The sequence below is a fragment of the Telmatherina bonti genome (genome assembly GCF_933228915.1).
Source record: "Telmatherina bonti genome assembly, chromosome: 10".
NCBI lineage: Eukaryota > Metazoa > Chordata > Actinopteri > Atheriniformes > Telmatherinidae > Telmatherina > Telmatherina bonti.
In genome coordinates, this window is record NC_136628.1 from 17163688 (window position 1) to 17176519 (window position 12832).

A 12832-nucleotide genomic window follows, 5' to 3' on the forward strand; every position below is an offset into this window, starting at 1 on the left:
GAAGTGCAGAAAAGACTTATGTAACGTGGCTCAATTCAAATTTAAATCACAAAACCAAACAAAATACAGCAGTTTTAAAGACATACTGTGAGATACATTTAAGTATTCTGAAAAACAAAAGGGTAAAACAAAGACTTTTTTAAGTTCATGCATCTTAACATAGTATCATAGGAGCTGATATGGGAGCAACATATTACACTAATATAAAGGTGACAGCCTATTTTAAAGAGATTGACCACATTACAACGCGAGCTTCATGTTTAACGACTAAGAAAGAAAAGTGTTGTTGCTGTGATCCTGGAACTAATCTGATCCGAAGAGATGCAGCAGGATCCATCTGTTACAGTCTCCAAGTCAGAAAACCAGATTAGATCACATCAATCTGTAATTCTGCGGACAGTTAATTAAACTCAGTCATGTCCAGACGACAAACAAATGAAAGGAAATAGGTGAATAATTGGATGGAGAAACATGACAAGCATGTATGGATGCAGACATGGCTGGGAACACACTCACCAGCTCTGCACACGGATCATGTCATGTTTGACCAAAGTCATTGATTTTCCTTTGTTCAAAGCACATTTCCTAAAAAGAAGACGTCTGATTCAATGTCCCATCACTTCAGTGATGAACATTGCTGTAAAAGTAAGCCAAACAACCCGCAGACTTTAAATACAGCTGCCTTGTTCTGATTTCCTTTAGTTATTACTATTTATATCAATCCAGAACTGCACAGAGCACAGAAGGGGCAGTGGACTAAGCCACTACAGCTTTAAGCCGCCACACTTCCTGTTTCCTGATTGAGTTGTTGCCAAACATAACAAGTTCAATCCTCTGTTTATGAAGTGAGTAAGATCAGTCAGGGCTATATTTATGCACTCACTCCAGACATAACCGATTACACTTTACACATTGAATTTTTCACGCAAATGCAGCCACAGAAACGCTACCGAAAAGGCAGCAAGCACCTGCCATCATTGTTGCCTTGATCCAGCGGCTGTCAGATCACCTACTTTATGCTAGCAACTAAGTCACCAAAAGTATGGAAAGGGTGAGGGGCTGGGCGCAGGCAGTCCCTGTTATTTTCCTGCAAGGCCACAACAGCAATCACATATTTCAAGATGAGGCAGAACGATTACAACAAGGACCTCATTGTTTTGAGAGTATTGGTAGGCCATGCATTTTACAAGCACGTGTGTTTGCTCATGATATATACCCAAGATTATATAATATATATACATATATAATGTGAAGGTTGACCTGTAATGACACTGGGCTACACACGATCTATCGTCTACTAAGAGGCATGAGCTGTGGTTAAAAGTTTAAAGAAGTTGAAAGTGAAGTTTCTCGCTTGTATGAGTCATTTATCAATTTACTTAATAAGTGTAAAACATAAAGGGTGGATTCATAGTGAAAAAATCCCTTTCACAAAGGCATTGCTGTTGGGTAGAAAATCAATACCACAATGACAAGACAAAATTAGCACGACACTACGAACCGCAGCTTGACTTTTTTTTTTTTGCAACTTGGTCGGTGTGTGTAACGAAAAGCACTTTTTCCTTATTATCAAGCATTTCTATTCACATTCTGTATTGAACAAAATGCTCCGATGCAGAATGAATCCTCTTAAAAATGTTAAGTCCATCATGTGGCCTGTTAGACGGGCTTTGACATGTCCACAAGACCTAACACCAGTATAAACAAGCAGGCGGCCACCACAACGGCCTTAAAGAAGAAACAGCTTGGATGCTTAGAGGTCTTAACCTCCTTAGGCTCTCTGCACTCCTCTGACCCCCAACCAGAGAAGCTGTACAGTAGGCCCCAAAGATAAGCAAGATCCAACACAGAGCCATAAAAACACGTAAATAAAAGGCACATCTTATTGATGAATAGCATCTACTGAGAGTCCCGGCTGCATTTACAAAGACTTTATTTTAATGGATTCTTTCATGTAAATTAATTTATTGTTTCAGTGTTTTTAGGAGGATCTATTTATTAGACCGCTGCAGTTAAATTCTGGCTCGACACACAGCTAGCGGGATGTAGAGAAAGCCAATGTGCAAGCTGGCCCGGCATATAGCGGGGATATCAGTTAGCATATTAAGCAACAGGAACTCAAACAACGCATTGAGGTTGGCATAATCTTCAAGATTACAAATCCAGGAAACTGACTCAACAGACACAAAGCTGACCCAGTTTTTGCTTCAGTCTGATTTAGCTCCTCTTCACTCGCTATACATGGTGACAGATATGACAGTTAATAAGCTGGGGAGGGCATGCACAAAAAAAAAAAAAAAAGGAAAAAATGCAAAAGCATCATCTTATATATTGATTCTGCAGAAGATATAATGAAGCTGAAGACAATTTGGAATGAAATAATTCCGAATTAACAATTTCTCCTACGAGTTTAGAGCGACGGGTTGAGAAGGGCTCTGATTAGTCAGAGAGTGCACGTGACGTATTGACGTCTACCGGAAATAAACAGTGTCAGCTTCATGCTTTTTGTCTTTTCACTTGTAACAACAACATAATAAGCACAAGTTTTGTCATTATTTTGATTATAATTTTAAAGTAAAAGCTCGACACCAGCATACTGCTTCACTCTTTGCAGCAACTGAGAAGGAGAAGAAAGATAAACCGCCAAGCACGGGAGGCAAAACAACGCACGTCATTGGGACAGGACAAGGTAATGAGCATGCGCAGAACGATCGGAATAAACTTAGAGCGGAATTAAGGTTTAAATGACAGAGGAATTAAATAGTTCAGAATTAAAATGTGAATAAACCAGCCACTTACATCGGAATTAAGTTTAATTCCAAATAGACATTTGCATTAGGAATTAAGTGTTTATATGGTTATTTTTTTATTATTTTAAAGAATTAACTTTTATTCAGAATTAAAGAAGAATTAAAACTCCCATGTAAACGTAGCAAATATTTTGTGTTCATTCATATATAACCAGTCAATTCTAATAATATATTAAAAAAGCAAAAAGATGTATGTGATTGAGGCTTTTTCAGACTGGTTGGGATCTGCTGCTTTTTATTTCACTATGTAATTTTCTACAGTATTTGACAGCTTTATGACTGTGCTGGAATCCCAAATTAAAATAATGACACGCTGCCCACATCATAAGGAATAGAAAAGAAAAATAAAAAACACTCACGTTAAACGAACAATTCCTGTGAATGATCACATTTGCCTCGTTTTTCTAGAAAGTCACATGATCAAAAATGATAGTTTAAGTAACAAGTAGCATCTAACTTCTTTTTAACTTCTGGCAACATTGGAGTCACTTTAACAACAACAAAAAAAAAGGCAAGTAAATGCTAAAACACAGCCACAACTTCAAACAAGATTATATCTCAGTTTTGTACCTTTTCTCGCAAGCAGCAGCATGTGAAAATATGCAGCGAAGATGCATCAAACCACACACTAAACTCAAGTTGAAAAGACGTCCGACTGCAGCTAAGGAGCATTTCTACAACAGAACAACGCATCAGTGGTGAAAGCAATCAATCAATCAATACATCCTCTGCTTATAGTTCTGCTCACATGGATTAGTCAGCTTGACCTTTGAGTTAAACTAAACACATTTTTCTCATATTATCTTTTCCTCATGAAAATGGTAACATATGTTACAGACCTTTACATTTATAATCTTAAATGTTCATTTTACAACTAAAAAACAAATTTGTTTAATTTATGTTGCCTTAGCTACTAAATAAAACATTGACCATTTAGATATTATGGTTGTTTTTGTTCTTTTAGTCTAAATTAATGGTATTAAAAAATTATTCTGATTTAAAAAATGAAAAAAATAAACGTCTGCATACGCTTAAACAGAAAGATGTAAAACTATTTCATGTTTACTGAAATATTTATTTGTGCATACAGTTTGTGCATACCTCTGTGGAATACGCAGCGCTGAGGGGCTCATGAAGGGTGAGCAGGTTAGAGGAAAAGTGACAGAGCATCTAAGGAAAAGGGGGCATCTACACACTACTGCAGGTCTGCACACGTGGCCAGTCTGTAGACACACACACACACACACACACACACACACACACACACACACACACACACACACAGTCCCCAGTCCTGCTCATGCATCACATGCAATGATGACGGCAACAACAGTGAGGTGTCTATATCAGATTGGACATTTCTGACTGGCCCAACATTGTTTTATTAAAGTGCGGCTGAAACTTCACCCAAAAAATTCAGAAGAAAAAAAACCAAAAAGTGTTTATAAAGTGAAGTTAGCAGCTTAAACTATTTAATTCACTCTGAAAATTATTTTAAAGCACCCTATGTGTCATGGTGAACAAACATAAAACGCTTTCTACTTATTAGTTATGAAACAAGTCCTATGAGCTTTTCCCTTTTTCTGGTGGGGGAAGCAATGTGTACATTATAAAATGCAGCATTTGGTTGCTCGGCTACAATATGTAACATAGGAGAGGTCACTTTTCCGTTTTCATCCCCGCTTTCAGGTATAATCAGTATTATGCATTAATCAGCAAGATGTGATTTAACACATCCCAGCTATAACAAAACACGACAGAAACTTCCTGAAGCAGCGCATTAGGTAACAAAGAAGTATTATTATTTTTGCAAGTTTATATTTGTTTAACAAATCAAATTAAAAATAAATATTCCTGAAGGGGAGCTTCTCCTGCTTTGTACTGAATTCTACCATGTAAATTTACAGCCCCTCTCAGTTTTCCTGTGATGGTTTATTAGAATGAACAAATTTAGCAATTTCCCTCGGGGATAAATAAATTGGACTGTTACATAACAAAAACATGCCTAAAAAAAGGCCTAACTGCTGCTTAATCTATCCAAAGTTTATCCTCAGCAAACCAAAATGAGCAACATCAATATGGCAAAGACATTGTAAGCAGAAATAAGCAAGCCGCTGCGTATTACTGAAGGCTCCCTGTCTGCATGTGTAACTAACTAGAAGAAGTACAGACTATGAATCGTCCTTATGCCAAACTGTGTTCAGATGAATCTGTGATGACAGTAATTTAAAGTTCTTTATGTATAAATGAATTAAAATGCAGATCATGTTGATCATTTGAGAGTATAATAGCCAAGAAATCAACACACAAACTGTAAGGATTTAGCCTTTCATCTGCAACACACATCAGAGAGCAGCATGAAATCATATACTATATTGCTGCAATAAAGATCAACATACCAGGAAGTCAGAAAACTGCACTATGGTTCTGTTAAGCAGTAACGCTTGCTATAGTCGAGGCTTGAAAAAAAAAAAAAAAAAAGCACAAGGAAATCACCGTTTGAACATATTGACCGTGACGCAGGGTAGTGATTAACAGCAAAACAGCCTGGGAGGAGCGTATCAGTCTGACAGCCAGCAGCCAATAGTAGCTGAAGCCCCGTGTTCATCTATCACTTGTTTACAAACCAGGCTGAGCCAAACACCTCAGTGCTGACTCACATTATTACCCGGCATTAATCAAACACCATCTTGTGATCTGACCTTTCAACTGACGTTCATGCAGGGGCTCATAAAAATGTTAAAATAAATCTCTCCCTTTCAGCGTTCCACCTCAGAGCCCGTTCGGTTATCAGATAGGACTTCCAGGCTGAGGCGAGGCGTTTCCACAAGACACTTCTCACTGAGCTGCATGTACACAGCCTTCTCGCCTCGTTTCCTTCGTATCCAACAAAACCACTCTGCCACCTTACAAATGTACATAACGTGTCTTTCCAACGAATCACTTCCTGTTGGATGGCACGTTCACGTAACTGTGAAGTCTTTTTAAAAAGCTCAATTTTAGCTTAGCATGTTATTACCTATGAGTTGCAATATTACAGGACGATTTCACAGCAGTAGAAAAATAAAGGAAATTTAAAAAAAAAAAAGCACTATAAGCAATGTGTTCCACAAAACTGAAAGTGAAAAACATAAAGATTTCCTTGGTACAACTTATTACTTCACTTCCTCGTTCAGTGACACTACTTTCCGCCCTGCCACCAACTAATCTGACAACGTTCCCAAAGCAAAATTCCCAACGAACAAGCGAGAAATAATTCGAGTTAAACCGTGACATATATTCCTAAAATGTGATACAAAGTAGTTAAAAGAATGCGCGTCCTGCTGTGTCTGCCATGTGGATGTGATAAGCACCAGATGCCCTCAGCTGTTGTGCCACAAAAACGTGTTCCACAAAAGAATATCGCAAGCAGCACCTGAGCACGTTTTGCAAACTAGAAAGAGGTTTCTGTAGAGCTACAATCATGCAGCAGAGCTCAAGCTCGCACGGTGTGAAACACACAGGCTGTTTTCTCAAGAACCGCCCTCCCTGATGCCACATTGAACTGAAAGCTGCACAGATATACTTGTGGTTTACGACACAGCGGTGCCAATCGACACTCTTAACCAAATCCCTTATTTAAAAAAAATAACCTTATTTTAGCTTTTAAATTGACACCTCTGAGAATATTAAGAAGCATGCTAAAAAGTAGGGAATCTAAGCTACTGTGAACACTTGGGCAGAACCATGTTGTTCATCAACTTCTGTTGGTGTCATTTGAAATAAGGCAAACACCATTAAGCACATAAATCCAAAGTCAAATACTGTGAGAATAACAGCAAGTCTCACGGGAAGACAAAAACAAACAGTAAGGCGTGGCGTAATCCCACAGGAGACCTACCTGGAGAAGCTGGCGGGAAAATTCGCCAACGCTGGGGTAGAAGGGAGTCCATCACTGCCATTCTGTATCCCGGAGGACTCTCCATACCTCCCCCCACTCATCCAGCTCTCCCCGATTGGTGGCAAGTTTGAGAACATGCTAAAAGGCTTCTGGTCTTGCATGCCCACTGTAGAAGATGGACTGGCTCTGTAGTGGTAGCCAGGTTCTGCGCCAACGGCCATTGGCGAGGACATGGAGCTCATGCCGCTCTGGAGACACTGCGACTGGCAGTAACTAGCACTGTCCTGCTTCTCCTGCTTGACAACACCGGGAGTACGGATGTGGATGAAGTCAGGATCCTTCTCTTCCTTGATGACGACGCTGGAGAGAATTGATGGAGCCTGCTGATGCTGAAGCTGATGTTGCTGGTGGTGTGCCAAGGGGTGAGGAGGCTGCTGCTGGTGTACTGGATGAAGCTGATGCTCTGCGCCATTAACACTGGTACAGTTCCCTCCATTGCCAATGAAAGACTTTGCATCATTCAGCAAGCCGGTGATGGGAATGCCACCGCTATTGTTGCTTTCTTGTAGCATGTTATCCAAGTGTGCTACCTCCAAATCCAACTCGAAAGCACTTATTTCAGGTAGAGAATTTGTAAGGTCCAGGTCTTGCCAAATCTCTGAATCATCAATTATTCGGCTTTCATCCAGATCACATGGACCGGTGCCTGTATGTCCAGTGCAAGTTCCCAGGTCCTTCCCCAGAGAAAATATATCCTCCTGCTTAATGTGCTGGGGAAAAAGGTCAGGCAATGGGAGGTTGGCCAGGACGGAGGTGTCTGAGGTGTTAATGACAGAAGTGGTCGTCTGGTCAAGATTAGTAATACTCTGGTTCAACAAGCTGTCCCCCATGCTGAACGCATCCCTATCCTGTTCTTGTTTCTGCATTCTGACCATTGTATCCACGTTAATGTCGGAGCCCTCGCACGGGACATGACGCTGAGGGGATTCAAAACGGCCTTCTTCACGGTGATCTTTGATTCCACTGCGTCCATTTGGGGCCACTGTACTCTGAGGCAAAGATCCAGTCCCGGGAAGATGCATTGCGGTCTGGAGTAGTACACCAGGTGTGTCACCTAGAACTCTGCTTACTTCGGGTACTTTCTCCCCAAATGTCACACTGCCATCTGGATTACCATTGAGCTTTAGTCCGCCCTGATCCATTTCTTCATCCTGATAATGACAGAAAGGACAAAGAGGGTGACTCAAATCCAAATCAAAGCAAGCATAAAAGCACAGACGATGCTAAATAAAAGATGGAAGACTGGCAGGAGAAGAAGAATAATATAAGCTTCCTAAAATCTCAACACAGTTGAAAACACAATCTGCTACTGTGCCTCTGCTGATCCTAGTCTTTTATCAGTTTATCCTCATTTTTGAAGACATTACAGCACTTGGATCAGCAAACCAATCTTTTGCCTGCTGCATCCACTGAAACAAGATGGCAAAAGCTCAAATGGCCAAAACTACCCAAAGTAAAAGCACAGGAGAGGACCAGAGCCATTACATAACAGAAATGACTAACATGTTTAATACGTTCATGTTCTTTGTTTGAACTGCCCTCTTTCCTGATGAAGAGTCAAAACTTGCAAGACATGCCCCAGCATAACACGCTGCAAAAAGTACCGCTAAAGGCTTCATACAGTAAGCATGTGTGCAACAACATGCATCTGTCAAAAGAGATTAACCTACTCTGAGGCCTCTGAGCATTTGCTGCAGGCAGTGACCACTGTCTATCGCAATCTGCAAGGAAAAAAAAAAAAAAAAGCATATTAACAATCCAACAGAAACACTCCTATCTAAGCAAACAAGATACAGCATGAGCACTAAAAACTCAGACTCTGCAGGCTGCATGTGCTGCTACTGTATATTGGCAGCAATCCAAAGGACGTAGCCTTATTTGCAAAATCTGTAACTGGACTTCAAGGTTTCTTTACCAGATTAAATTGTGGGGATTCTGTCAATCCCTGATGGAAAGAAGAGGGACTTGTGCATTAGGCAGCTCCACTTTCCCCCCTCAGCCCAATAAACACTGCAGAGCATGATTTATTCACATTTAATTTGCTAATATACATCATTTTAACAACAAGGGAAGCTGACTACTTTAAGCAGTCTTTAGTTTTCAGACTTTTCCACACTGTACTTTTCCACTAAGCCACAAAAAAGCTGCAACAGAATTAGTGCAACCTGTTGGCAAGGATGTGAAACTGCACAGGATCGCACACCAACAGCATGGGAAGCCGCAAAAACAGCCGTGAAGTTCGTCTCCAGTTTGCTCACAAACCAACTGGGAAGAGGTTTCTGAGCGCTGCTGGGGACATTTTTTTTTCCACTGTGCCACACGGTGCAAGGCTGTCAGCGCGCTTCTTACGCACCGTGGACGCTCGTCGTCGGCCTACTTAACGCACCCACCAGTTTGGTTTTTCCCTTTCTTTCGCACTCCCCACTTTTTAATATGCTTGCAGCAGTTTAACAGTAAGGTAAGTAAGTATGTTTGAAATAAGTCCGTACCTGTAGTGATGCCAGAAAAACAAAAACAAAACAAAAAGAAGAAGAAGAAGAAACACTCCACCGGTTAGGTCATCTCCTATTAGTCCAAGTTGGAGGGGGACAAAACGTGAGAAATAACGCAACGTCCACTCAGTCAAGGACTCTGATGAGTCTTGCTTCTTGCGCTGATGTTGTGTGGTGAAACAGCTGAAACTGTCGTCTCCTCTCTTCCTTTGCGGCCGGAAAACATTCTCCGCAATATTTTCTAACTGAGAAAAGATCAACAACGTCGCTGCTGGCGCTCGCCACTTCCACCGTGTGCGCTGTTTCGCGGATCCGTCGACAACTTTTAATGCGCGTTGGTAGAAGGGGAGGGAGGGAGGGGGAGAGAAAAAGTGATCGATCAGTCAGTTGCTGAAGGTCTTCTGAATTAATCCGCAACGAATCGTTAAACCTGCAGCGCCATTTTTTTTGCGCCGTGAGTACATTAAAGTTATATAATGTAACCGCGGAGCTCTGGCGCACTCAACTGCAAACTCCGACAGGGCGAGCGGTTAGCGAAACGTCGTGAAGCTAGATGAAGTATCGGCTTCACTTCCGCTTTGGCTTTTCAAAATAAAGTTGTGTCAAATTTGTAACGAGTCTGAAAAAATTAGCCGTCCAACAAACAAAACACATTTAGTATTCAATTTTAACATACTTTGACTTCAAACACGTACTTGTGTCATATACCGAAGTTTCTACAGTTCCAAGCTACGAATTTTTCTTTTATTTTGAGTCTTCCTCCGTTTCGTTGTCAGTCAGGGGAAGCTTGACGCAGTTGTTAGTTTGACACTTGGCGGTGAACGCCCCTTTACCCACTGAAACTCTGCTGGGGAATCTGTCAAAGTGAGTCACCTCTAACCTCCAAGCAAACTATTGAGGAGACAGTCAGTCTCAACACAGGTTCAGTTTTACAACCAAACTATAAGCCTCCCGTTTATGGATCTATTTAGACTCATGTTATAAGCAAACACCAGGGAGATATATGTGATCATGTAGTTTTAATTAATAATACCTGGTTTTTTTTTCACTGCTTTGTCCCGAAGGAAAAAAAAATTAAGACCACCAGGCAGAGATGGGTTGGCTTAAAATATTTATATATCACAGCAAATAGTTTTTGAGCTGCAACATCCAAACTAAAGCAGATTATGTGCACAATGTGAGACATAAAACTAGCTCACTGACCCCTTTTAATAAATCTACATGTTCACTGACTCAGTAAAACTTTTTACAGGGGTGGAATAAATGCCTGCAAAGACTAAAAATCGCTTTGTGATTAAGAGCGAAGTTGCATTCATGGAGTTGCTGAAGAAAAGAGAAAGCCAGACATGACAGACAGCCAGTTGATAAGTTAAACCACACCCCTATTATGTAAACCTCAAAGATGATCTCTAAACAGAGGTCACTTGAGCACTCATTTTTTTTCTCTCTTTCTTTTTTCTTCTTGTTTTGTATCTGGGCGATCAGTCGCTCCTCAGGCCAGCACTCCGTCTGCTTTGTCCAAAGCATAAAGAGTGCTGAAGTTAGAATTAGTGATCTCATTTTGCTTCTTTTTTTTCTTTTTTTTTTTCGTGAGAGCAGAGAATGAGGGGTCAAAGGTCAGGTTACCAGCAAGCACCACTCTGGAAACTTGAAGCTTCAACTCGATAGCTAATCTTATACATGGGAACTCCCTACATAGATAAGCACCTGATAGATGTAGTTTCTGCCCAAGGGCCCCTTCTCTAAGACAATCTGTCTCATTGAATAAGCGACAGAAGAGTATACGGTCATTCCTGACACTAAAAAAGGGACATACGATCTCATAAGCAGAAAAAATGTGAATAACTGAGCTGCTTATTGTCAGTAACATCCCAAACACTTTTTTTTGGCAAAATAGACTTTAGTAATATACTAGTTAGCTTCAAAAAGCACTTGTGAGGGACCCTAAAGAGTCTGTCACTTTCACCATAAAAGGCTTTTTGTTAGAAAATCCTCCCAGCGGATAAGAAGAGCAAGTACTCTAAATGACGTCTGCTGAGTTTAAGGAAAGGAGAAGGAAGTGAACAGTCCAGGCAGGCACTTTAAAGAAACGTATGGCCTGGCCTGAACCAAAAGCCAGAAGGTAAAGGAGCAGGGGGAACTGGGAGGGGGTGGCAGGTGTGGCCTTCCATTCGCGTCGTCCGATTAGAAGGAGTAGAATGTGTCCTGGGCATGAAGATGTCTCATTAACAGCCAGTGTGGCTGGATAGAGGCAGGAGCTCCCCAGGGCCTGAGAAAACCACACTGTTCTCAAAACATCACAGGGAACACTGTGAGTTTTTAATGCCGGGTGACAATGGGTGATCCTGCTTACCGATGAATATTAAAAACATCGGACGTGCCGGGCTCCATGTGCATCTTGCTGCAACTGGGAATTTATGAAGAAGTATGTGACTGTGGTTTTGTAATGTGGCACATTAAGCATCAGTAGTTTCAGTCAACATGCTGAAACATGCTGTCGAGAGAACTATGTTTGAATATTAAATGAGTAAACTCACGTGTTGAGACCGAATGAAGGGGAACGGTTGAGTCTCATATATACCGTTGGAGGGCCACAAGTATTATGATATGATAATCCAGAAGCTACAACGCTTTCTTTTTTATCTGCCGAGATTCTAAAAACACCAGATGAAAGTAAAGGAAATGTTGTTAGGCGTGTGTCACAGTGATAAAAGGACTTTTCTAAAGTCTTAAAAGGAGCAAATTCTCAAAACAATGTTTAAACACTTTGTTTTGTGAAAATTTCAAAATGGAGTGAAAGCATTATTACTGGAAGACAAAATACTGGGATCTGACTCGGATGCTTTGAAGACCAGAAAATAGCTCCTCTCACCTACTTTGACAGCATCAGCGGATATCTCATCTTACCTGCAAGTAAAATAAATCTTTAAATAGCATGAAATGCCTTTTGGAAAGTGCATACCTGGTCTCTTGAACATCCAATAATTCATTTTCTTAACCAATTTGTCCAACAAAAGATCGTGGGGAAGCTGGAGCCTTTCCCAGTAACTTCTGGGCGAGATGCAGGGTACACCCTGGACAGGTCACCAGTCCTTCACAGGGCCGTTTTTGAACATATAGGTTAATAAATATCAGGTGCATGTATAAACACATCTTCTGCTTTATCTGATAAAATATATATATTATATCTAGCTTATTTAAATGACCTGACACACGAGAAATCATTCTTTCCTATGTGACATAACATTGAAATCTGTTCTTGTACTGTCAAAGGGGTCACATTTCCAAACTGATTAGTTGCCACTGAAGACAATGACGGTAAACGGGGTAAGAGAGTGCAGAAGTGAGTCCATCATGTTAGAGTCTGGAATCAGATTTTGTTTTAAAGTATCCCTCTGCCAAAATCTCCAACCTCGCGTGTTCATTGCTTAACAGACTTTGTCCAAACTTCTGGTAGGTTTACATTCTTTTGTCCGAAGCTGTGATTTGTAACACGGCAGCAGGGAAATGCAGTGCGTCTGTTGGCCCCCTTTTTTTTTTTTTTAAAAAAAAGATCTTAAATGTTATCCTCGTGTCTACATTCTTTTTGT

General features: G+C 40.7%; 1 protein-coding gene across 1 annotated transcript in view; it reads right to left on the reverse strand.

Moving 5' to 3' along the window:
- LOC306761868 (glucocorticoid receptor-like) overlaps positions 1 to 9701 on the reverse strand; it is a 63061-nt gene extending 53360 nt beyond the window's left edge. Inside the window, 3 exon segments of the mRNA XM_079248194.1 lie at positions 6691 to 7901; positions 8421 to 8471; positions 9240 to 9701. Coding sequence (XP_079104320.1) covers positions 6691 to 7901; positions 8421 to 8438 — 1229 coding nt within the window. The 5' untranslated portion in view covers positions 8439 to 8471; positions 9240 to 9701.
- Positions 9702 to 12832: the final 3131 nt, after the last annotated feature.